This window comes from Globicephala melas, chromosome 19, assembly GCF_963455315.2.
Source record: "Globicephala melas chromosome 19, mGloMel1.2, whole genome shotgun sequence".
In the NCBI taxonomy this organism is placed as follows: Eukaryota; Metazoa; Chordata; class Mammalia; order Artiodactyla; family Delphinidae; genus Globicephala; species Globicephala melas.
In genome coordinates, this window is record NC_083332.1 from 6,372,598 (window position 1) to 6,397,882 (window position 25,285).

General features: G+C 54.3%; 2 protein-coding genes and 1 non-coding gene across 8 annotated transcripts in view; 1 reads left to right on the forward strand and 2 right to left on the reverse strand.

Annotated features, from left to right (window-relative positions):
* GARIN5A (golgi associated RAB2 interactor 5A) lies at positions 1-17,628 on the forward strand. 6 transcript variants are annotated; one of them, XM_060289255.2, is made up of 5 exons: positions 1-235; positions 411-529; positions 860-990; positions 4,184-4,448; positions 17,505-17,628. In XM_060289255.2, the coding sequence occupies exons 1-4, from the start codon at positions 166-168 to the stop codon at positions 4,437-4,439; spliced, it is 576 nt and encodes a 191-aa protein (XP_060145238.1). In that variant the 5' UTR covers positions 1-165; the 3' UTR covers positions 4,440-4,448; positions 17,505-17,628. The 6 variants fall into 6 exon arrangements, with proteins under 6 accessions (XP_060145238.1, XP_060145239.1, XP_060145240.1 ...); XM_060289256.1 differs by lacking the exon at positions 17,505-17,628 and adding an exon at positions 5,626-5,759; XM_060289257.2 differs by lacking the exon at positions 17,505-17,628 and adding an exon at positions 5,031-5,124.
* The window catches only part of MYBPC2 (myosin binding protein C2), a 24,355-nt gene continuing 4,816 nt past the window's right edge, over positions 5,747-25,285 (reverse strand). Inside the window, exons 8-28 of the mRNA XM_030849993.2 lie at positions 24,183-24,373; positions 23,803-23,935; positions 21,508-21,632; positions 21,312-21,417; positions 19,597-19,769; positions 17,960-18,125; positions 16,777-16,883; positions 16,509-16,538; positions 16,174-16,313; positions 14,907-15,066; positions 14,713-14,817; positions 14,034-14,222; positions 13,447-13,581; positions 11,785-11,952; positions 11,541-11,629; positions 11,245-11,440; positions 10,848-10,987; positions 9,448-9,607; positions 8,951-9,087; positions 7,234-7,420; positions 5,747-5,870 (exon numbers count right to left, since the gene is read on the reverse strand). Coding sequence (XP_030705853.2) covers positions 5,860-5,870; positions 7,234-7,420; positions 8,951-9,087; positions 9,448-9,607; positions 10,848-10,987; positions 11,245-11,440; positions 11,541-11,629; positions 11,785-11,952; positions 13,447-13,581; positions 14,034-14,222; positions 14,713-14,817; positions 14,907-15,066; positions 16,174-16,313; positions 16,509-16,538; positions 16,777-16,883; positions 17,960-18,125; positions 19,597-19,769; positions 21,312-21,417; positions 21,508-21,632; positions 23,803-23,935; positions 24,183-24,373 — 2,848 coding nt within the window. The 3' untranslated portion in view covers positions 5,747-5,859. The remainder of the gene's footprint in view (positions 5,871-7,233; positions 7,421-8,950; positions 9,088-9,447; positions 9,608-10,847; positions 10,988-11,244; positions 11,441-11,540; positions 11,630-11,784; positions 11,953-13,446; positions 13,582-14,033; positions 14,223-14,712; positions 14,818-14,906; positions 15,067-16,173; positions 16,314-16,508; positions 16,539-16,776; positions 16,884-17,959; positions 18,126-19,596; positions 19,770-21,311; positions 21,418-21,507; positions 21,633-23,802; positions 23,936-24,182; positions 24,374-25,285) is intronic.
* Positions 23,455-23,527, reverse strand: TRNAG-UCC (transfer RNA glycine (anticodon UCC)). Its single transcript has one exon. It is a non-coding gene; the product is annotated as a tRNA-Gly (tRNA).

Sequence of the window (25,285 nt, forward strand, 5' to 3'; positions counted from 1 at the left end):
CGGGTCTCCGGGCACCGCCCCTTGGATGACGCCACAATCGCGGACGTCTCCTCCGTGACGCACACCCGGTCCGTCGCGTTGTGACGTCACAGAGCCCGGGGCCCCGCCCTCCCGTTTTCTCCGTGGGCGCCTCCCTCCGCTCCCCCCAAGGGGCGGGGCGTTGCGATGAAACGGTGGCACGAGCCTAAGCCGGCCCCTAGTGGAGCAGGTGAGGCGGGACCAGGTGGGATGGCAGGTGAGAGGCGGAGCCGGGCCTGGAGGGGTTGGACCAGGTGAGGGAACCAGGTGAGGGATGGAGCCTGCGATACGGAGACCGGTAGCCGGGAACCCTCTACCCTCAGCGCGGGGCTGACCTGGGGACCTTGGCCCAGCCTCCTGGAACAGACCTGCGAACTTTGCCGCCCATGTAGAACGCCCCCTGGTTCCAGCCTGTCCCACGCACCGGCCGGGACGGCTCCAACGCCATCTCCTGAGCGGCGAGTTCGACCAGCTGCGGGATTTACCCATCTTTGAGAGCAACTTCGTGCAGGTGTGGAGCCCCAGGGCCCTCCGAGCCCAGGCCTCAGCCCCGGCCTCCTGACTTGGGGAACCTCTGTTCGCCCTATTTCTGATCACTCCCCCTAATGCCCACCTCCTGAAATTCCTGCTTCCCTATGAACCCTGGCCTTTGATTCCCTCGGTCCATTTTCCCTGACTTCATACCCATATGACTCTTGACTTTTGACCCCAGGATCTCTGATCCCCATCTTGGTGGTTAACTTACTTGGTTCCTGACCCTTAACCCTACCAAAATTCCTGATCCCTCCCCAATCCCACCCCCCATCTATCTGGCTTCTAACCTCTGACCCCCCGGCCCCAGGTGACCCGGTTAGGAGAAGTTGCCAACAAGGTTACCATGGGGGTGGCAGCCTCCAGTCCAGCCCTGGAACTCCCAGACCTGTTGCTTCTGGCGGGCCCTGCCAAGGAGAACGGACGCCTGCAGCTCTTCGGGTGACTGCCCCCACCCCAGCCTAGACCTCCTTTCTCCCCAGCTCTGGGCATCCTAGGCCCCCTGCAGCACCTCCTTTCACCCACATGACCTCCAAGGCCAGGAGCCATGGATGGCTGCTAGCCTTCTCTGGGCTACTGTCCACCCAGGAGAACAAGGACAGGGCCATCCACAGGAGCCAGGAATCGGGGATAGACAGACATGAGGGGGACTGTCTTCAGCTACACCCTGGCAGGAATCAGGAGAATGACCATTTATGCAGGACTTACTGCATGCCAGGCGTCCCCTTGACCATGCACATCATCTCTTCTCTGACCTCCTACTGTCATATGGTGGGGCCCCTTAGGCCCATCCATAAGAAAAACTGAGGCCCAGAGAGGGGAGCCACTTGCCCAGGGTCCCACAGTGGGTCAGGGGTGGCCTGGGATCAGAACCTTGGGCTCCTCAGGATTGCTGACCTCATGATTCTGGAGCTCCTGGGCCACACTCCACACTGCCCCTTCAGGTCTTTGTTTTTTTGATTGAAAAAGTAATGCAAATACACTCCAAGGTACAAAACACACATAGCACAAAATACACCTTTCTTCCATCCTAGGCTCCTGTCTCCAACTCCAGCTGCAAATACCAAGACATTTACAGGCATAGAGTATATTTCCAGAAACATTCTGCTGGTGGCTTTCACTTTTTGGCTACATCTCACAGATAATGAAAGAAAGGGGGATGGGGGAAGGGCGGGAAGGAAGGAAGGAAGGATGGAGTCACATTGTCACACACACACACACACACACACACACACACACGCATGCACACAATCCTTTGTCTGCAATTTTGTTTTGTTTTGTTTTGTTTTGCGGTACGCGGGCCTCTCACTGTGGTGGCCTCTCCCATTGCGGAGCACAGGCTCCGGACGCGCAGGCTCAGCGGCCATGGCTCACGGGCCCAGCCGCTCCGCGGCATGTGGGATCTTCCCGGACCAGGGCACGAACCCGTGTCCCCTGCATCGGCAGGCAGACTCAACCACTGCGCCACCAGGGAAGCCCCTGTCTGCAATTTTGGATGTAACTCATTTGGTGGTAGAATCTGCTTCTGACCTGAACAAACTTGATGCCACTTACAGCCTTTATTTATCCCCCCCGAATAAGTTTAAAACATTTCACAAAGCAGTATTCTGATGCCGGAACCTTGTACTGGGACATTCTCTACCATCTTCCTTTTCTTTTCAGTGCTAATTGTATCCCACCATATGAGTCACAACCTGCAGTTGGAAGGATGCTAAGGATGGTGCTGAGAGGGGGGTTTTGACCCTCATCATCTCCTTCAGCACTCTCCCCTCCCAGCCCCAGAGAAAACATACCATCGAAGTAAAATCATTGAGCTTGCTCTGCCAACTCAGCCTCAACACATCCCCCAGCCCCTCACTTCTAACCAGCTTCCAGCCCTTAGTGATTCTGTGCCAGTGCACACAGATCCATTTTTGGACACACACAATTCAACAAACTCCGTCCCCATGGACACCTAGCTTGCATCCAGCCTCTTGCTGTGATGATGTAATAGGGAATGTCCTTCAACGAATGGCTGCCTTCAGACGGCCTGGTTTCAAATCCTGGCTTCACCTCTTCTTCACTGTCTTTGGCCAAGTTTCCTACCCATCTGGGCCTCAGTTTCCTCATCAGCCACATGAGGATAAGAGGAGAGCCCACCTTCCAGGGCTGTCAGGGGATAAACTAAGTAAATGTCTGTAAATCTCTTGGAACAGCACCTGGCACAGAGTATGCGCTCTGGAAATGTCAGCTGTTATTCTTCCATTTGGGGAACATACTAATAGATCGAGTTGCCTACTGAGGGACTCTGATGTGCCCTGTGCCTTGGGGTGACAACCAGTGTGGCAGGCAGGGGACATCCATGTGCTCAGCTGCGAGGGTGTCTGTAAGACCAGTTTCTAGAGGTAGTCTTGCAGGGCCTGAGGGGAGTCGTATGTGGCTACCCAGTGTTGTTAAGAACATAGGTAAGACTTGGCTTCAAGTCCCTGCTGTGTGATCTGGGCCAAGTTACCCATCCTGTCTGGATTGTTTCCTCCCCTGCCTTGTTGGACCTTGAATCAGGCTGGGGGCCTGAGCAATTCCTTTATTCAGATACTCCACAAGCATTCACTCAGCACTGACCATGGGTCAGCTCTGGGTACTACGGAAGCAGCACTGAACAAAATTGGACCAAAAATCTCTGCCCTCAAGCTCACTTTCTACTAGGAAAGCAGACAGAATAGATGTCAATTTGTCCAGTGGGTGAGGTCTGTGGAGACAGATGGGGCATGGGGGTGGGCATGGGGAGGTCTGCAAGGGCGAATGTAGTTGTATATAGGCTGGAGGTTGTAAACAGATCTTCTCTAAGAGAGGAAGGGGCCAAGCTATGGGGATGGCTGGAGGATGACAGAGGGAACGGCCTGTGCAAAGGTCCTGAGGTAGGACCAAGCCTAGCAGGTGTTTATGGGACAGTGAGAACAGTATGGCTGGAGCCGAGTAAGCGAGGAGAGTGGGTGGGGGTGGGGGGGGCAGAGAGGGAACAAAGCGGGCAGATCCCGCAGGGCCTTGTAGTCTAGGCGAGGACTCTGCTTTTACTCTGAGCCCCGGGAAGGATTTGAGCTAACGCGGGTGTTGATTGGCGCCCTCTGGCGGCCGCGTGGGAACAGACTGGGGTGAAGGCGGGAAATTACGGTGGCTGGACGGCGGGGGTCGGGGGCGGCTGGTGGAGGGACTTGGAAATCGTCGGACTGTGCCTACGGTTTAACGGTGGAGCCATCAGGATTTGGTAGGATTGGCTGAGAATGGGAAAAAGTCGCCTCCCGCGGTTTCTCACTGAGCAAGTGGGAGGATGTTAAGATGGGGAAGACGAAGAGGTGCAGCTTTGGGGTTGGCGGAAGATCAGGAATTTGGCTGTTGGACATTTTATGTGTCCGATGTCGATCCAACATACAAATGGAAATTTCAAGTAAGCAGCAACCTGAGTTTCGCGTTTAGGAGGGAGGACCAGCGGGAGACACGGATGGGCTCTGTGTATGAAAGAAAATTGGGGATGGATAAAATGCAAGAGGCAGAGAAAGTGGAAAAGGATCCTTCCAGGGGGAGGAGAGGGGCGCTGGGGTGGGCGCCGCGGAGCCGGGGAGGGTAAGACGCTGAGGCCGCCCCTTCCGCCCGCCAGGCTGTTCCCCTTGCAGTTCGTCCAGCTCTTCGTCCACGACGAAAGCCGCTGGCAACTGAAGGTCAAGTTCCGCACCGGCCGCGCCTTCTACCTGCAGCTGCGGGCCCCGCCGGAGATCCGCGACCGCAAGTTCGGCCAGTGGGTGCGGCTGCTCTACCGCCTGCGCTTCCATTCGGCCCAGGGAGCCTTACCCTTCACACAGGAGTACTCGGCGCTGGAGGACGACAAGGACGAGGATCCGAGCAGGAGGAAGTGAGCAGACAAGGTGAGCGGAGCAGGGCGGGGCTGCAAGGAGCGGGCAGAGGGGCATGGGCGGGGCTGGGGGCGGGACTCCTGGGTCTGAGGGAGGAGGGATTGGGGGCAGGGACTCCCGGGTCTGAAGCGGGAGGGGCTGGGGGCCTGGATCCTGGGTCTGAGGGAGGAGGGCCTGGGACCTGGATGCCTGTGTCTGAGAGTGGAGGTGACCATGAGCCCAGACTCCTAAGTCCTGACAGTATGTGGCATCTGTACCCAGAGGACAGGAGGCTCTCAAAAGCAGGGCAAGGTCTGCAGGACCTTGGCGCACCAGCAAAAGTGGTGATGGTTTCCTAACTGGGCATCCCACCACCCCAGCCTCGCTCCCCTTGACCTAGCATGGTGGGATCTGGGGAGGGAGTGCCCAGGCCCTGAAGGAGTGGGGTCAGCCAGACAAGATGCCAGTTCCGTGTAAGGCCTGGGGAGGGGAAATGCCCCAGTCCTTGAAGGTGGGGACACTGGAACGTACGGGGCCTCTTCCTCTCGAGACACCCTGCTCCCCAGGCCTTCCCAGGAAGTACAGAGTGCCCACTCACCCACCCCCAAACGGCAGGTGCGTCCGCAGTCAGGGCCTCCGAGACAGACTCTTGTACCCAGCTTCAAGCCATGGAAGCCAGCCTGGACCCACAGACCTCTGAACTCTGGGGACTCTGATTCCTCCAACATTATTTTGAGGTCACTAAAAGACCAGAGATCAAAGTGTACCGTACCTCGGGGCCGGACAGATGAATTATTAAAGTTAATAAGGATCGGCCACTTAAGAACCAACAACCCGGTCCCGAGCAGTTTCCCCATCGTCACCGATTCAACATGGCAGAAACAGCTCTTCCAGTATGACTGCCCCAGCGCGGTCTTCTGTTCATGGTGTCTGGCTCCTCGGGCCGCTACTGAGGCCCAGCGCTCACCACTCCATCATGGCTACCTCGCTAGAGTAGCCCTCCCCAGTCTGGCCTTTGGTTCTTCTTTGCCCACTGCATCTGGCCCCTGCAGCCAGCCCACCTCCTCCCCACTCCCAGTAACTCGGCTAACAGGGCTGCCTCCACAGGGTGTCAGGTCCACCCGTGATTTTGTAGTTGCCGTGGCAACGCGGGAGCCTCGCTAAAGTGGCTGTTCCAAGATGGCGGCCTCAATGCGGTCTGTTTCATCAGGGCTGCCTCATCGTGGTTGCCATTCCGACCTGGCTGTCCCCATCACCCAGCCCCAGGTGACTAAGCCCTACAGGAGGAGGAAGGCGGAGCTACAGACTCAAGAAGGACAGACATATGGGAGTCCAAGACAAGACTATGATCTTCTCATTGATAACTCTGGAAAGGGAAACGTGTTGGGGGAGGTCTGGGTTAGGACTCAGCAGCCAATTATCTTGGCAGGTGGGAGAGAGCGCTTCACTGCGGCACTGTGGGGGGAAAACAGAAAAGGGTGGTAAAAATGCTTGTCCCACCACCACCCGCCCCTGCCCCCGGGCCTGTGCCCGCTGGATTCACTCGACCAGCACGGGGAGCAGGTTTTCCCTTCATCACCTAGCTCGGCACCTGGTCAACCCAACTCCATAGAGCCCTGATTCCTGTAGTTTTGAACCCCAAACTGGGACGTTCTGATTACAGAGCAGCTGCTGGAGACCAGCCATCACTGGAATCCTGAAGTAGGGATATTTCTGAACGGATTCAACAGTTGATAAGGGGGACGGCAGAACCCTAGGAATTATCAGTAGGTCGGCTTGGCAGATCAGCGCCTTGGAATGACAGGCAGGAGGTGCTTGGAGTGATCCCTCTGGACGCTTTGCTAAGGGTCTGCAGCCCCTTCTGTCTACTGGGCTGTCGTCAGAGCCAGGGAGGGACTCTGGAAGCCCCTATGAACGTCAGTCGCCTCTGAGGGACTTGCTTAGCGGCCTCCCCACGAGTCTCGGCTGGTGGATGCTTGCTGGACTGAAGCCCAAGGCGGAGGATGCAAGGAAGAGCATTCTGGGTAGAGGGAAAAGCACGTGCAAAGCCCCAGGAGCAGGAGAAGGCACAACCAGTTTGTCCAACCGCCAACTGCTCGGTGTGGCTGGAAAATGGGGGCGCTTGAGGCTGGAGAGGGGCTGGGGGTGGCAGAGGCAGGACCATGACCCCAGGATGAAGGGTTCCGGGGCTGCTGGGGAGCCCTGTGAGCAGGTCAACTGTGGATATGGGCCAGGCACCCTCTAGGGCCCGGAGGTGGAACCGGAGAGAGAGACTGGAGGCCCTGAGGCCCGAGAGGAGGCTGGCGCAGGATTCAGGAAGGAGGACAGATGAGGCTGGGGCTGTGGGGCAGAGAGGTGGGGACAGGAGGGGGACAGGGACAGGCTTTGGAGGGGGCTCATTTTTCGGGGCTCCCACAGCCCCCCGTCCTCTGCCACTACCCATGTTGCTTTCAGTGCTGTGCCACACACCTCCCCAGGCACACTGGAAGCCTTAGCGATCATTTGCTAAGTTCTTCTCGCCCTCATTCACCTCTTATTTGTCCCTCAGCTCCTTTGGAAAACCTCAGACTCCTGCCCAGGCCGGGTCAGGCGCTCTCCCTCCCCCACCCCTACCATACCCTGTGCTGCCTTCCCTCCCCCACGTGTCACCCTGAAACATCCTGCTGGGGTCTGAATCGGCTTCCCAATCATACTCCCAGGGGGCCCGGGTCTGCCTGGGCTCTGGTCTCAGCCCTGCTCAGCACCGGCCTCCCGTTAGCTTGGTAAAGGGAGTGGATGAGGGTCGGCAGGGGTGCGCTGGGGGCCGCCCCACGCTCACTTCGGACTTCCAGCTTGCACTCGGCCAGGGCCTCCCCCAGCTCGTTGACGGCCAGACATGAGTAAGTCCCCGAGTCAAAGGAGGACGGGCGGCGGATGTTCAGCGTCAGGACCCCCAGGTAGTTGTTCATCAGGAACCTGGGATCTCCGCTGATTTCCATCTTGTTCTTCATCCAGACCACCTTGGGCTGTTGAGGAGAGTGGAGAGGAAGCCATGTGACAGAGGGTACCCTGGGAGATAGCAAAGTGGGCCTTGGGAGGCAGATTTGGGTTCTCCTTCTGGCTGTGCCACCTCCTAATTTTGACTGGCTGACCTTGGATGAGTCACTTCTCCTCTCTGACCCTCAGTCTCCTCTTCAGTAAGAGGAAGAGCCCACCCCTTGTGGTGGCCCATAGGGCCCTGCATGATTTGGCCCCATTACTCCTCTGCCCTCACTTCCCACCCCTTCCTTACATCTGCTCCGCCCACACGGGCCGCCTCACTGTCCCTCAAACAGACCAGACAGGCTCCCACCTCAGGACCTTGGCGCTGGCTCTTGCCTCTTCCAATACTGCTCTCCCCTCCTCTTTTCACCTAACCAGTGCCTGCCTATCTTTCAGGTCTCAGTTCCCCTGTCACTTCCCGGGTCCTAGACTGGAACAGGAATGCCCCACTTTACACTCTCACAACTGCCTGCATTTCCCTAGCACACTCGCCACCCTTTATAATTTTATAGTCATTTGTGTGACTTCGGATGCATGGCGGTCTCCCCCAACATACGGGAACTCCTTGTTCAAATCACCGGCACATAGAAAGCCTCTGAAAACGTGTGTTGAATGAATGAATGAATGATGTAATAAATGAAGCAAATGAATGAGCTGAATAAATGAATGGATTGGTAGGGAAATGAGCGGAATGAATGAATGGATGGAGTTAGTGAATAAAGCAGTAGACAGCGGTGATGGCGGAGGTGAAGGAAAGAATCCACGGGATGCCTACAGCAGCTGACGCTAAAAGTTGGCAAAATGTGTCAAAAGGGCCAGGCAGTCAATATTTTAGGCTTTTGGGGCTCTGTGGTCTCTGGGTCATGGACCACACACAAACCATTAACGTGAAAGCAAGATAACAAAACAGAAAAAGAAAAAACCGTTTTAAAAATTATTTATCCCCTGGCGGTCCAGTGGTTTGGACTTGGCGCTTTCACTGCCAGGGCCCGGGTTCAATCCCTGGTCGGGGAACTAAGGTCCCACAAGCCACGTGGCACAGCCAAAAAAAAAAATATCTCAGAGAAACCGGTGGCAGGCGGATTTGGCCCGAGGGCCGTAGTTTGCCAGCCGCTGGTCTAGGTGGGTCCTTGGAGTTCAAGGTTGCAAGTGTCCACATTCCCAGACAGTAGTCTGGAAACCAGACAGGGCAGGAAGACACCAAGGAGCCCTGCAGGTTTAGACCCCCTCCGCCCCAAAGGTTTCTGTTTTTCAGGGAAGTCAGTGTAGTGAGCTGAGACTTGGGCTCTGGTTAGAGCAGAGAGACAGGAAGTGGGTTAAAAGTGAGCAAATCCCACGAGCAGAGAGAGAACTCAGGGAGGAAGAGCCCGTGTGGCAGGCAGGCAATGGTGCTTCATCTCGATGATGAATTCCCTACAGGGTTACATATTACACACACTACGTGCGCGCGCGCGCGCGCGCGCACACACACACACACACACACACACACACACACACACACACACACACGGCACCTTCGGGTAGCCTCTGACGGCGCAGTTGAGAGCTGCAGCGTAACCAGCCACGACCACCCGGTCAGGTAGAGGCGTCAGGAACTTGGGAGGCGTTCGGAAGTCATGCTCCTTGTACTCAGGCAGTTTGAAGGTGACACCTGGGGGAGGGGTGATACACCTGTAAAGGGACTGGTCTTCACTGTCCCCGGACCACTTCTCCTCCAGCACCAGCTGCCATCAACTCTGAGTGCAGGGAGGGAGACTATATCGAAAATAGATAACCAACAAGGACCTACTGTAGAGCACAGGGGGCGCTACTCACTATTCTGTAATAACCTATATGGGAAAAGACTCTGAAAAAGAACGGATATATGTGTATGTATAACTGAATCACTTTGCTGTACACCTGAAACTAACACAACATTGTAAATCAACTACACTCCAATTTAAAAAAAAAAAAAACAGAGAGAGAGGGGGAACTGGGACTGGCCCCCTCGGAACGGTGGCAGTAGCCATACCTGTCTTGAGGATGCAGGCCGTGTTCTTGGAGACGCCAGGCGAGTCACTGAGCCCACAGATGTTCTCGCTGTAAACTCGGAAATAGTATTCGTTGCCCATGATGAGGTCTGATACGGTGCAGGAGGTTTGCCGGTTGTGTTCGTAGACATTGAACCACTCCTACGGCATGGGGGATGGGGAGGGGCCGGGAGAGTCAGGGACACGGACCCAAGCGGGCGCCTCGCTCATAAAACCCACCGTTCCCCAGCAGCTCTGTTCACAATGGCCGGAAGGTGGGAACAACCCAGGTGCCCATCAGTGGATGAATGGACAAGCAAAAGATGGTCCATTCAAACCAGGGACTGGTAGGGGAATTCCCTGGCGGTCCAGTGGTTAGGACCCCACGCTTCCACTGCAGGGGGCACAGGTTCGATCCCTGGTAGGGGAACTAAGATCCTGCAAGCCGCACTGCACAGCCCAAAACAAAAATCAAACAAAAAAACAGGGCCTAGGGGCTTCCCTGGTGGCGCAGTGGTTGAGAGTCCGCCTGCCGATGCAGCGGACGCGGGTTCGTGCCCCGGTCCGGGAAGATCCCACGTGCCACGCAGCGGCTGGGCCCGTGAGCCATGGCCGCTGAGCCTGCGCGTCCGGAGCCTGTGCTCCGCAACGGGAGAGGCCGCAACAGTGAGAGGCCCGCGTACCGCAAAAAAAACAAACAAAAAACAGGCCTAGTACTCAGCCATGAGAAGGACTGAAGCACGGATACCTGCTACAATGGGGATGAACCTGGAAAACACGGTGCTGAGTGAAACGAACCAGACACAAAAGGGCCACAGAGTGTGTGACTGTGTCCATAAGAAATGTCCAGGAGGGGCCGGTCCACGGGGACAGGAAGCAGATGGGGGGTTGCCAGGGACTGGGTGGGAGGGAAAGGGCAGTGGCTGCTCCACGGACGAGGGGTTTCCTTTTGAGGTGATGAAAATGTCTTGGAACTAAAGAGCCGGGGTGGCTGCACAACACTGGGAAGGTGTGAAATGCCACTTGAAAACGGTTAATGCGAAATTTGGCTAGAGGAATTTTACCTCAATACAAAAGAAAGAAAAAGAAAACCTATTAAAGAGTTCCCTGGTGGCCTAGGGATTAGGATTCCAGGCTTTCACTACTGGGCCCGGGTTCAATCCCTGGTCGGGGAAATGAGATCCCTCAAGCCGCCCGGCACCACCAAAAAAAAGAAAAAGAAAATCTGTTATGCACCAAATCTCAGCCCAAAGGCTTTCCTCCCTGTCCCGGCCCATTCTCCCAAATTTCCCGGTGCCTCAGTTTCCCCAGCTGGGAAATGGGAACAACACACCTGCTCTGACAATCTGGCCAGCTTTTCTCCCCCCAAGTCCACTCCACCCGGGCCCCTCTAGTCTCTCACCATGGTTTTCTTGTCGGCCTTCTGGACGAAATACCCAGTGATCTCACTGTTGCCGTCATCCTTGGGGGGCTTCCACTCCACCAGCGCGCTGGCGCCCCACACCTCCTTCACCATCACGTTCTCCGGTGGCCCTGCCTTTTCTGGAAGATGGGGCGCGTGTTATGTCATCCCAAGCATCCCTAAACGTCCAGTGCCTCACCTCCTCTCCCCTGTCCATCCCCACACCCTCTGATCTCTCTTAGGCTTTTTCCCACTCCCATTTCCTCCCCTTCTGACCCACTGCCACCTCACACCCTCCCCGGTCCCAGTCTCTCCACTTTCCCCTGTCCTGGGTCCTCCTCATCCCCGCCCATCTCCTCCCCTCCCCCCTCATCGCCGCCGCCTGCGGGCCGCGCACCCACGACCCGAATGTGGATGGTGGCCGTGTCCTTCATGTTCTCGATCTGCACGCTGAGCTCGTACTCCCCGGAGTCTGAGCGGGCAGCCTCGCGCACGAAGAACACTGTGTCTAAGGTGCTGGTGTGCACGAGCACGTGGGAGGTGTCTATGGGCGCCCCGCCCTTCGTCCACGTCACCTGCGGCCTCGGCTTTCCCTGTGCGGGAAGGCGGGGCGGGCGGCGAGGTTAGCCCGGGTCTCACCCGCAGAAGCTGACCCCTCACCCCTGCCCCACCCCCGACCCCAGCTCGACGCACCTGGAAGGGAATGACGAGGTTAATATGCTCCCCCACTTTGCGGATGTAAGTCTGGCGGAGGTGGCGGGGCAGCCGGATCTTGGGTTGCTCTGAGGGCACAAACCCAGGGAGGGGCTCAGCGCCGGGCAGAGGGACTCGACGGAGGGACAGACAGACCAGGGTCGATGAGGCTGTCGGGGGAGGCCCTAATGATGACACCGACTTGGTCTTTAGGAGAGCAGAGTCGGGGGTCAGGAGTCCTCACCCACAATCTCCTGGATGGTGACCGGCTGGGCCAGGGTGGCCGGCTGGCTGCGCCCCGCGATGTTGACCCCAACGACGCGGAAGGTGATTCTGGCTCCCGTGGGGAGGTCCTTGACGGTGAAGCCACAGCGCTCCACCAGTTCCGTGTTAGCAGGGACCCACTCGTCAGCTAGGAGAGAGGAGCGAGGCTGGGGATCTTCCTTCAAGACCTTCCTAGGGGCCCCTCCGTTTGTGTCCTTTCAGCACCTAGGGCCCCACCGCAGTGAGTAGCTGCAACTGACATTTCTTGAGCATTTCTTATGACCAGGTTGGAGCTAATTAATGGTAGCGCATTAACTCCTGCCTCCATTCTGTTATCCCCATTTTAGAGATGAGGAAACTGAGGCTCAGAGAGGGTAAGGGGTTGGGGCGGTAGTTACAGACAGCTCCTCGGATTTCCTGCTTGCAAATGGGTGCTTTTCCATCGTGGTTCTATTGCCATGGGTTGGTGAACCAGTGTGAGTCAGACCAACAATCAACAGGGTGAACTCTAACAAAAGTATAATAGGTTCTGAAAGACAGATTGGGGAGGGGTGGGCAAGGGTAGGAACTGGGTAAAGAGTGCTGGGAAGAGAAAAGGAAGAAATTGACCAGAGACCACCCTTCCATCATTTACATGCATCCCCAAATCCTGTCATCACTGTATCCCGTCAAAATGGAAACTGCTTTCGCCATTTTTAGATGAGGAAACTGAGGCTTAGAGGTTTGCCCAAGGTCACACAGTTACAAGGTGAAGGGACAGGATTGGAACCCACAATTGTCTGACTTAAAGCCTGGGATACAGTGTCAAAATGATCTTGTCTGTCTCCCCAGTGAGAGGACCATGTCGGAGATCTTGTCTGTCTCCCCAGTGAGAGAACCATGTCTGAGATATCCCCAGAGCCGAGGCACTGGGCCTGGCATGGAGTCAGTGCTCAATACATGTTTGTTCCGTGGAGGATTGAGAGTGGGATGTGTGGAAATATGGATAGGTGGATGGACAGACAGATGGAGAAACAATGCATAATTAGACGGTTGGATGGTCATATAGGCAAACGGATGGATGGAAAGAAGAGAGGGAGAGAAGAAACATAGTGGTGAAGCGATAGATACATGGATGAAAACAATGTTACTGGATGGATGGATAGTTAAATGATCCAAAAAATTTTCAGATGGATAGAGAGATGGTTGGATGGATGACTGGGTGGGCAACTGGAGAAAAAGAAGGAAAGAAGGGAGGGAGGGAGGGAGAAATAGGTGAAAAAGAAGGAAGGAAAAGAAGGAAGGAAGGATACATGGATGGAAGGATGGATGGATGGATGGATGAAAGATTGGTTGGATGGGTAGATGAATGGATAACTAGATAGAACACAGGAGGAGCAACATAGGTAGTAGATAAATACTTGGATGGATGGATAAAAAGGTATCACTGTGTGGAGGATGGGTGTAGGGGAGGGGGGGGGGAGAGAGGACAAGCCGGTCACTGGGGGCCTGGCTTGACCCATCCCATCCCAGGGATTCAGGCAGGCACAGACAGAAGGGCCGTTCACTATGGCAGAGATCTGTCCCTGCACTGCCCTATTTGCAGGCCTCTGGGACTCTGTGTGTGCCACCGCCCCCCACCAGGCCAGACGGGGTAACTCACAGCCTTCCACGCAGTACTCCACCAGGTACCCATCGATGCCACCTGCCCCAATCCTATCTGGGGGCCGCCACTTGAGGGTGGTGGTGGTGTCCGTCACATCCTCCACTGTCAGGTGCTGGGGTTCACTTGTGGGTGCTGTAAGAATCCAGGGAAAGGGGAGGTGGGGTAAATGAGGGCTCAGGGGTCAGAGCTGGAGTCACTGGTCAGGAAAGGGATCAATATGGTGGGCCAAAGGTCAGGGAGCAAGGATGTGGCATCACGGGTCATTAAAACAAGATCTCAAGGAATCGTGAGGTCTCCAAGGGCAGGGATAGGTGTCTGTGTGGTAGGTCAGAGGTCAATGCCATATTCGGGGGACAGCATGGAGTCTAGGATCATAGAGGTCGGTGGCTGTTGTACTGGGTCAGGAAGAGGTCAGGAGGATGCGTGGGGCTGAGGGGTCAATGTCTTGAGTTGTTGGATGAGAGGGGACAGACGTCAGCGGAGTCAAGGAAGTCAAGGCCAGGGTGTAGGGTTAGAGATCAGTGACGGGCAGGCCATGGGTCAGAGGTGGACGGGGGCTCGGTGAGGGTGCAGAGGGGCATCACCAATAGGCATGAAGGGCTTGGTTTTGCCGCTGGGCTGGGAGACCCCAATGGCGTTGACAGCAAAGACCCGCATCTCGTAGAGGATGCCCTCGATCATATTGGTGGACTCATAGGTGGTCTCCGTGAAGACCTCGAAGTTCAGCTTCATCCAGTGCTGAGAGCCCTTCTTCTTCCGCTCCACGAGGTACCCTGGAGGCCCCCGCAAGCAGAGAGAAGTGGGAAGTCATGGGGAGGCCTGGGGTCCCAGGTCAGTTGGGGCAGTCAAAGGCACATCAAAAGGTCACATGATTCTGAGAGGTCTGAGGCCGTGACTCTTGAGTTGATCTCAGGGTCACAGAGCAGTCAGAGGTTACCCGTCATGGGGCCAGGGATCAAGAAGGGCCACAGGTCATGAATCAGGGCGTAAGGAGGTCATGAATCAGGGCGTAAGGAGGTCATGAATCAGGGCGTAAGGAGTCACAGAAAATCCTAGGCTGTTAGCCAAAGTGAGGGTTCCCAGGTTGCTGGGGAGTAAAGAATGATAGGGAGGGCAAAAGGGATCGTGAGCTATTGAAGATGGAAAACCGAGTTTCCGAGGGTGGTCACTGAGGATGCTATAGGGACTCTTGGAGGTCAAGGAGAAGTCAGGGGACAGGGAGGTCATCAGAGGTCATGGGCACTGTGGCACACGGGCACTCACCGGTGACCATCTGTCCCCCGTCATACTTGGGTGGCTCCCAGACTAGGGTGGCCCAGTCTTCTCCAACCGATGTGACACGCACAGCCTCCGGGGGATCTGGGACATCTGGGGAAGGGGAGGCAGGATGGTCAGAGGACACCTCATGGCCTCGGGGAACCCCCCCTGGCTCAGCCCCCTTGCTCCCCTCTGCTCACCCACAACCCGCAGGAAGATGGTGGCCACGTCCTCGCCGACGGGGTTGGTGACCTTGATGGTGTAGCGGCCCTCGTCAGCTCGCTCCGTGCTCTCGATCACGAAGCTGCTGGTGTCTTTCTGCTTCTCGATGTGGACCCTGCCCTCAGTGCTTGAGAACACCTGAACACAGCCCACCAGGTGGCCTTTTTCTACCTCTCTCAAGACCCAGACCGGCCTCCACCCCTCCCCTGCCCAACAGTCTCCAATGGCTCCCCGTGACCACACAATACACAGGATGTGGACCCAGCACAAGTGGACCTGCTGGGTCTGCCCCCAGCCTCATCACCCCCCTGCCACTGCCCTCCTTGCCTTCCAAACACCACCCTTCATTAGAAACGCCAGGCTGTCTCATCCCCAAGATTTTGCAAAGCTGATCCCCAGGGCATGCAATGCCCTGACCCACTTCTCTCTCTACTATACCGTTACCCATCCTTTAGAACCCACCCAGAAGTCGCCTCGTCTGGAAAGCACTCCTGGCTGCCCTCAGCTGAAAGTGACAGCCCACTCTGACTGCTATGACAGAATCCTCATAGCTTCTGGTACCTCCCTTTCTCTCAGCCCTGATCACCCTGAACTGTGACTGTTTGGGCACGTGTCTGCCTCTCTCCAAAAGTGAAGGCTCCAGGAAGGCAGGGGCTGCATCTGATTCATGGTTGTATCCTCAATGCCTATGCAAGAGCCTGACATACAGGAAACATCAGGGGGTGTTTGCTGAGTGAAGGAATGAATGAAGACTGAGTCAAGTCTATCCGTTTTACAGAAGAGGAAACGGAAGCCCAGAGGAGAGAAGAAAAATTGAACTGTTTCAGGGCCTGGAACATACAAGATGAAAATATTTGTTGGATGGATGGATGGATAAGTGGATTGATTCATGGACAAATGGATTAATTACTGGATGAATTCATTAATCAATCAATGAACTGATGAATGGAAAGATGGTTAGATGGATGAACTAATGGATGGCTGGACTGATTGACTGATTAATGGGTTCATGGGTGGATGGATGGGTGGATGGATGAATGGTTGGAGCACTCATCACGTGCTAGGCCAGAACCATGTGGTGAACAAACATAATCTCCAATCTTCAAAACAACCCTCTGAAGAAGGAATCAAATTCCTCATTTTACAGACAATGAAACTGAAGCTCAGAGAGGGCAACCAGCTTGCCTAAAGTCACCCAGCAGAGCTGAGAGGGAGAAGTCAGGGCACAGGGGAAGCTCCACCTACCTCATCCTCCTTCATCCAGGTGGCGACAGGAGGGGGCTCCCCTGTGATGGACACGTCCAGCCTCAGCTTGTTTCCAGCCACGACCACAACTGTGTTTTCCGAGGTCTTGCCCGAGAAGTCCAGGTGGATCTTTGGTGGCTCTGGTGGCAGAGGAGAGATTCTGGGGAACTTGGGAGTGGGCAGCTGGGCCCTCCCCATCCCCTCCAGAGGATCTCCTGAGAAGCTGGCTTCCAACAGCCACAGAGAACCAGCGGTCCAGGTCCCCTGCCCCTCTGCCCTCAGAGCCAGGAGTCCAGGCCCCCAGCCTAAGGACCACAGCAGCCTCTGGTCCCTACCTTGCTTGGGGACGTACTCCACCGTGATTTCTGGAGGACAAAGAAGACTGATGGTTAGGTCTATGGGGCCCCTTACCCCCCCCTCACACCCCATCGCCCTGGGACCTGAGGGGTTGGGAGGTGGATTCAGGCCCATGACTGTCCCTCCTCCCACAAGCACCTGCTGTCACCCCCAGCGTACAGTTAGGGAAACTTAATCCTGAAGGGGGTTGGGGTCTGGGAGGGCGGGTGCGCTGGCAGCCAGGGGGAGACAAGGAGGTATCCTCACCCAGGAAGTTGAGTGTGGCCGAGAGGGACAGGGCATAGCCGTCGGGCACAAACGTGTAGTCTCCCTCATCCTCAGGGCGAACATCGTCAATTGTCAATCTGTGGAACCTAGGGGGAGTGGGGGGGTGCAGGGCAAAGGTCAGGCCAGGTCGCCCTGGGGACCACCGCGGAGACACACACGCCGCCATGCGATCCCCGCGCTCAATGCAATGCTAGCGCCTGGACCCAAATCTCGCTCTGCCCCTTACTAGCTGTGTGACCTCGGGCAAGTCACTTAACCTCTCTGTGCCTCCGTTTCTTCATCTATAAAATAGAGGTAATGTTCACAATCTACAAGGGGGTTGTTGGAAGGCATTTAGAAGACTTCCTGGCACCTGGGAAGTGCGCTGTAAAGCATTAAGATTAGTTCTCAGCATTACTGACACCATCAGCAGGCAGGGGCCTCACACAGAACCCAGAAAAAGTCTATGTCTGCCAAGAGCTATGATCAGGAAATCCACAGGGGCACGATGATCTGCCGGCATCACAGCGGTTCTCGGCATTCTGCAGATTACCAGGTGTTTATCTCAGGTGTCCACGTGCTACGCTTTGAATTCCAGCCCCGTTTCCCTAGCTAGATGGCCTCCCCGCCAAAACTGACTGTTTGCAAATATAGTCACAAGTTTCCTGTCCTGTAGCCGTGACCCTTGCAAGGAGACCTTGCCGCCTGTGACCTCCTTTGCCCCATAGGATATAGTGGAAGTGACACTGGGACAGCGCCCAGCCCAGCCCTCAGAGGCCCTCTTCGCTTCTGCTCTCTCTCGGGACACCTGTGTTGGCCACGTGAATATGTCAGGACCAGCCTCCTGGGGAATGAGACGTCCCACGAACCAGAGTGGAGGCAGCCCAGTTGACCCAGGTGAGGGCCTGAGGGAGCCCAGGAAGACGGCCATCCGAGATCAGCCAGCCTCCCACCAACCCTGAGACTCACAATGAAATAAACCCTTGTGTTTTATTGTTGTCGTTTGTTTTGTTTTTTCGCAGTCCTGCATGGTTTGTGGGACCTTAGTTCCGCGACCGGGGATTGAACCCAGGCCATGGCAGCGAGGACAGAGTCCTAACCACTGGACCGCCAGGGAATTCCCTAAACCCTTGTTCTTTTAAACCACAAAGTCTGCAGACCACGTCCGCAGTCCACTCCGCACCTCCCGATGTGGGACATGGTGATCCTCTTGCTGGGCCGCACCTCGACCCCATTCTTGTACCACTTGCCCGTGACCTTCTCATCGGACACCTCACACTTGAACATGGCCTGTTCTGAGGCCTTCACCGTCACATCTGCGATGTCCTGCAGGACCTCCAGCTGTTTCTCTGGATGGGGAGGGAAGGAGATGGGGCCATCAAACTGCGGGCAGTCCACAAAGATTGGCGAACACCCATTATGGGCCAAGCAGTGTCCCAGGTTCTTGGGATTCTGGCCGTGAAACAACGTGTGGGCCTCGTGAGCTCACGTTCTAGTGGGGAGACAGACAGTGAATGGGAAACACACAAACCCATAACTAGAGGGAGCGATGAGGCCTGAGGGATGGCAGGGAGGCCGCAGAAGGCTCCCAGGTAGAGGGCACAGCATGTGCAAAGGCCCTGCAGAGGAAAGCAGGCTTGTTGGTTTGGGAAACAGCCAGCAGGCTGGTGCGGAGGGAGCAAAGCAGACGTGGGAGACGGCACAGGCAGGACACATCCCGTGGGCCATGGAGAGCACTTTGCATTGACTCCGAGTGAGGTGGAAACTGCTGGAGGGTGTTGGGAACATGGCTGCGATCTGACTTACATTTTCTTTTTAATTTTTTAAATAAAACAATGCTTGTATGCTGCTTGTATGTGACTTGTATGGCTTAAAAATAAAATGATAAGAGGATGTAGATATAGAGCGGGAAATCTCTCACCCACCCACTTCCAATCGTACCGGTCTCGATCCCTTCTCCAAAGACACTATAGCCAGTTCATAGCCAGAAAAGCAAAGATGTACACACAGTTCATTCCCTTCTTTCTTTCTCTTTCTTCCTTCCTTTCTTTCTTTCCTTCTTTCCTTCCTTCCTCCCTCCCTCCTTCCCTTGCTTCCTCTCTTTCCCCTCCATACAAATAGCGGCATATTTGCTTCTTCACCTAACAACACATCTTGGAAACCCTTCCAAATCACTAACTAAAAATTGTTCTTTTTTATGGCTACAGAGGGAACTACCATCATTTATCTGGCCTATTAATGACTCGGGCTTTTTTTTTTTTTTTTTACTTTTTATATTGAAAATATTACAGACTCACAGGAGTTTGTAAAAATAGCACATAGAAAAAAAAGGGGGGGGGAATAGCACATAGAGTCCCATGTACCCTTCACCCAGCTCCCCCCAATGATGACATCTCTCGTAACTGTAGTCCACTATCCAAACCAGGAAACCGACATGGGTCCAGTCCTGTGAACTAGACCACAGAATGTGTTCAGTTTTCACCACCTGACATTTTACAAGGATCACTCTGGCTGGAGTCAGGGTTGAGGCGCAAGTGTAGAAACAGAGACAGCAGTGAAGAGACTATTGCCACAGTCCAGGGTATGAGGGGGGGGGGATGGAGACCTGGGCCAGGTGAGGGCAATGGAGGTGGAGAGAAGTGGTGAGATTCAGGATATCCTTTGAAGGTGGAGCCACCGGGATTTGCTGGTGAATCAAATGTAGGGTATGAGGCAAAGAAGGAGTCAGGGACAGCTCCAAGATGTGGGGCTTGGGCAACTTTGAGTGGCGCGTTGAAGCATGCTCAATGCGGCTCCCTGCCCCACCGGGAGGCCCCCTACCTTCCACGATGAGCTCCGCCTCACACTGGCCGCCGTTGGTCATGACCTGGTAGTGACCACTATCCGCCAGGGTCACATCCGAGTAGATGAGGATGTGACGCTTCCCATCCTTCTTGAAGCGGTACATGGACTTGAAGGAATCCTCCCGCGTCAGTTCCACGCCATCTTTTGTCCTGGGTGGAGGGGACAGGAAGGGGGGGAGTGAGGGGCCCGCTTAGGCTGGAGTCTGGATGTCAGAGGTGAGTGAGGGGCCAGACAGACAGTCCTGAGCAGGAATCAGGAGTCAGAAGGGAGATCACGCAAAGGAGGAGAGACAAAGGTTGACAGAGGTGTCTAGAATGGATGGATCACAGGTGGGGGTTGGGGAGAAAAAGAGGAAGAAGAGGTGACAGGCCACAGGTCTCAGTTGGAGGTCAGGAGACACAAAAAAAGGGTCATGGGGAGAGGTCAGAACATGGAGGAAGTTCAGGGTCACAGAGAGATGTCAAATATTGTGGCCTCAGTAAATGGTGCTTCCCTGCTTGGGCCAGTCCTCCCACTTCACTTCTACCTCCTCATCATTCGAACCTCATCTCAATCGTCACCTCCTCCAGGAAGCTTTCCCTGACCTCCTGAGTCCTTTTCTCCTATCAAAAAGTGGTTATAGCATCAGTTATTGATCCTCTGCAATATCAATATTTGTCAAAATAAAACTTTGATATTTATTTGTCTGATGACTTTATTAATGCCTGTTTCTGTCTCCAACACACACACACACACACACTCCACCCCAGCAGTTGGCCAGATCATAAACTCCACAAGGACAGGTTAATATATATTCTCTCCATTTTCTCTCCAATACATGGAAGAGTGCCACCACACAACAGGTGCTCAGTAAAGACTCGTTAGAGGGGGAATAGATGTAAGAATGGACGAATGGATGGGTAGATGGGTGAGTGGGTGGACAGGTGGGTGGATGGATGGATGAATCAATGGGATGGATGGGGAGATGACGGATGGATGGATTGGGGGCTGGGGAGATGGATGGATGGATACATGAATGAATAGTCAAAGCATGGATAATTGGTTGAATGGGTGAATAAATAACTCAAAGAATCAGAAATAGCAGGGATCAGGAAAAAGACCTGGAAGAGGATGGGATGGGGAGAGGTCAGAAGTTTCAGAAAGAGGTCATGGTGAGGGTCAGGATTTACAGAGAAAGGCTGAGGTCTCCTGGAAACTACCGGTTAAAGGTCTGAAATCTTCAAGAGAGGTCCTGGGGCTTCCCTGGTGGCTCAGTGGTTAAGAATCCGCCTGCCAATGCAGGGGACATGGGCTCGAGCCCTGGTCCTGGAAGATCCCACATGCCTCGGAGCAACTAAGCCCGTGCACTACAACTACTGAGTCTGTGCCCCACAACTACTGAAGCCCGCGGGCCTAGAGCCCGTGTTCCGTGACAAGAGAAGCCAGGGCAGTGAGAAGCCCGCACACTGCAAGGAAGAGTAGCCCCTGCTCGCCTCAACTAGAGAAAGCCCGCGCGCAGCAACGAAGACCCAACGCAGCCAAAAATAAATTAATAAAATTGAATTTAAAAAAAAAAAGAGAGAGAGGTCCTAAAGATCAAGACTGAGACAAAGACACTGTGGGCATCTGTATGGATGACTGTGGGCAAAGACACTGTGAGACAAAGACACTGTGGGCATCTGTGTGGAGATCAGGGGTCAAGAGTCACTTACCACATGACTTGGGCGCCCTCTTCTGACACCTCCACTGCCATTTCTACCCGGTCGCCCACAAATACCTGCTGGTCCTCGAGGGGTGTGACAATCAAGACTGGGGGTTCTGTGGGGCGCAGGGCGACAGGAGGTCAGTAGTTTCAGGGTCCCCTCCAGAGCCCCACTCCCCAAGCTCACGCCCAAATCCCGGCCTCACCTCTGACGAAGACCTCAGTGAAACACTTCTCATCTTTTACGACGACCTCATAAGCAGCATCGTCCGCCAGTGCACACTTGTTGATGGTGAGAATTCGCTTCTTACCAACATTCTCAAACACGTGCCTGACGCAGAAGTCTCAGCTCAAGCCAGGGCACGGGGGAGACTCTGCATCCACCCATCTATCCTCAGGACAGGCCACTCCCTCTCAGAGCCAAATTGTGTGGGAGGAGATCGATGGTCCAATTTCTAGTATTTACGTAACCACAGCAGAAATGCTAACCGTCCACCCATATCCGTCTTCTTCCATTTAGCAGGGACACACAGCGACCCACCTAGACAACTACATTTCCCAGCCTCCTTTGTGGCTCGGCGGGCCGCACCACTGAGCTTGGACAGACAGAATGTGAATGGATGTGATGGCATAACTGCAAGGTCATCTGTAATTCTGCGGTGCTTGTTCTAGACTTCTCTCCTGCCAGCTTCCTGTCTGATAGACACAGATGTGCCCATGACCCGCTTCAATCATGCAGATGAGGACACCACCACGAGAAATGGTGTAGCCAAAAAATATGGAACCTGCGTCTAGCTCAATCCGCCAGAAATATCTTTCTCTCTAAATTAATATGTTCTGGGGACTCTGTTACAGCAACTTAACCTGTATCTTTTTTTTTGTTTTGTTTTGTTTTTTTGCGGTACGCGGGCCTCTCACTGCTGGGGCCCCTCCCGTTGCGGAGCACAGGCTCCGGACGCGCAGGCTCAGCGGCCACGGCTCACGGGCCCAGCCGCTCCGCAGCATGTGGGATCTTCCCGGACCGGGGCACGAACCCGTGTCTCCTGCATCGGCAGGCGGACTCTCAACCACTGCGCCACCAGGGAAGCCTAACCTGTAACTTAATTAACATAATTTTTATCTTATCCAAAATGCTCGTGATGAGAAATTTGGAAAACACAGCCAAGGGGAAAATAATAAAAATAGAACCCATCCATAATTGTATCATCAAGAGATAACAGCTACAAATATTTTGGCCTCTCTCTTTCCAATCTTTTTATATCTAATCTACACGTAGATTAACATTTTGTGAAGCAGAGATGAGCACTGTGCTTCTGCACATAACACTAATCTGTTTTTTTTCTTTTTTTACATCTTTATTGGAGTATAATTGCTTTACAATGGTGTGTTGGTTTCTGCTTCATAACAACATAACACTAATCTTGAACAGCTTCCCATGTCAGTATAAATCTTAGAATATCTTTTTTAGTGACTGCACAGCACCTTAACATGGAATTGTATGTTTTGGTTATTTGACTTTTTGCTACAGCAGCAAATGTTCCAGTGAACATCCTTGCAGTTAAATACGCATAACCATGATCATGCCCTTACGATAAATACCTAGGCTTGCACGATCTAAAGGCTTTGGGGGGACTTCCCTGGTGGTCCAGCGGGTGAGACTCCGCTCTCCCAATGCAGGGGGCCTGGGTTCGATCCCTGGTCGGGGAACTAGATCCCGCATGCCGCAACTAAGACCTGGCACAGCCAAAATGAAGAAATATTTTAAAAACAGATAAAGGCTTTAGAATACACTGCCCTTTTGGAGATTTGCCAATTTACATTCCCACCAATAACATGTGGACCTATTTCCCTGTGTCTTCTCCAGCACTAGGTTTTATCCTTTTTTTGGGGGGGGGGGGCTGCACCCCGGCATGAGGCACATGGGGATCTCAGTTCCACAACCAGGGATCGAACCCGCGCCCCCTGCAGTGGATGCGCTGCGTCTTAACCACTGGACTGCCAGGGGAGTCCAGATTTTATCATTTTGTAAAGTTTTTGCCCATTTGGAGAGCAGAAAGACCGTTGGTGGGGTTTTTGTTTGTTTGTTTGTTAATATTTATTTTATTTATTTATTTGGCTGTGCCGGGTCTTAGCTGTGGCATGCGGGATCTTAGTTCCCTGACCGGGGATCGAACCCGGGCCTCCTGCATTGGAAGTGCAGAGTCTTAACCACTGGGCCACCAGGGAAGTCCCAAGACCGTTGTTTTGACTTGCGTTATTATTAGTGGTGGTGGTGGTTGTGTTTGCAAGGTTGAATATGTACTTAGTGAATTAGCTACTTGGGTTTCTTCTAACTGAATTCCTGTTCTTCATCGCTTTTGTCTGTTTTTCTACCGAGGTATTTGCACTTTTCATATGGATGAGGGAGTGCCCTTTCTGGGTTAAGAGTGGCCAGCCTTATTTCTGGACTCCCTCTCTGGGACTTGGATACCCCCAACCCGGGGACTGCCCCTCTCACATACTTGCTACTTGGTTTGATTTCTTGACCGTTCTTGAACCACTTGAGGGGAAGGTCTGGGTCGCTAATCTCTACCACCAACTTGATCTTGTTGCCTTTGTCCACTTGGTAGGCTGGATCCAGCTTCTTCGTGAAGGCTGGAGATTGAGGGATGCAAGCGGGATGGAGCTGAGAGGTTCTCACTGTCCTGAGCTGTCAAGTCTCCCTCCCCAGACCACCAAGGTCAGAGAGCCTCCTGTGAACTTGGAGGCCCCTGAGAACTGGCATCTCTATTACTCCTCAGATTAGGACCTCCAAAAGATAAGTCCAGGGTCCAAACATCAGATACCTATGGTGCTGGAGTCCCTATGGGCAGGGCCCGTCTCCCCTCAGACCAGCACTGACCTGCACTCTTCTTGACCTCGACCTTGGCCTTCTTGAGTCGCTTCAGCATGCCCCGGAGGTCAGTGATGCCATACTGGAAGGCAATCCTCTCATACTCGCTCTTCTTTGCCCCTTTCAGGAGCTCCCAAATCTCAGGCGGGATGCCTAGATCATCGTCATCTTTCTTCTTTCTCTTCTCCTCAACCACCTGCCTGAAGGTGGAGAGAACAGGCCGGGGCCACCAGGGAGTGAGGAGGTGAGGGTCTCCCTCTGCCTTCTCCACTCACTTGCTGTGTCACTTTCTCTCTCTGGGTCTGTTATTCCTTATCCTGTCCCACCTGAACCATTGCTCCAGCCTCCTCCCCGGCCTCCTGACCGCATCTCATCTCTTCACCTCCAGTCGGTTCTCCACTTGGCCCCAGAGGGCTATTTCTGACCCCCACATCAGATGCCACCCCTCCCCTGCTCAAAACTCCTCCATAGCTCCCCATTGCCCTCAGGAGGAAACCCCAGCCACTCAGCCTCGAAATCACAACCTCGCCCTCTGTCCCATCACACTCCCACAACCATCCAAACCACCCTACTTGCCTTTTCCTGAGCACTCTGGGCTCGCTCCTGCATCCCAGCCTTTGCACAACGTCTGTCCCTGCCTGGATGACCCATCTCCACCTGCTCTTCAATCCTACAAATGCTAGTACCGAAGTTCCCTCCTCCATGAGGCACCCCCTGTCCTGCCAGCACCTCAGTTGCCCTCACTCTGAGCTCTCACGAGGCCCTCGTGGGACCTTCTCTCTGACCACACTAAACAGTCGTGGTCTGTGTCTGTGTCTGCTGGATCAGACCCATCTTCCCAAGGCAATGAGCGACTCAGTGTCAGGGAACCAGTCAAACTTCGCCCTGTCCCCTGATCAGGGCCTGGTAGACGGGAGGCCTCAGAAGATGTTTGATGAGTGAGAGAGAGTGAATCTCTGGAAAGAAGGAAGGAAGGGGAGGGAACAAAAGAAGGATAGATGCGTGGGTGAATTTGGGGGACATATGAATATCTGGATTGATGTACAGAGCATTAGGTGGGGAACTGGTAAATGGGTGGAGGGGTCCATGGATGGCTAAGTTGATGGATGAAT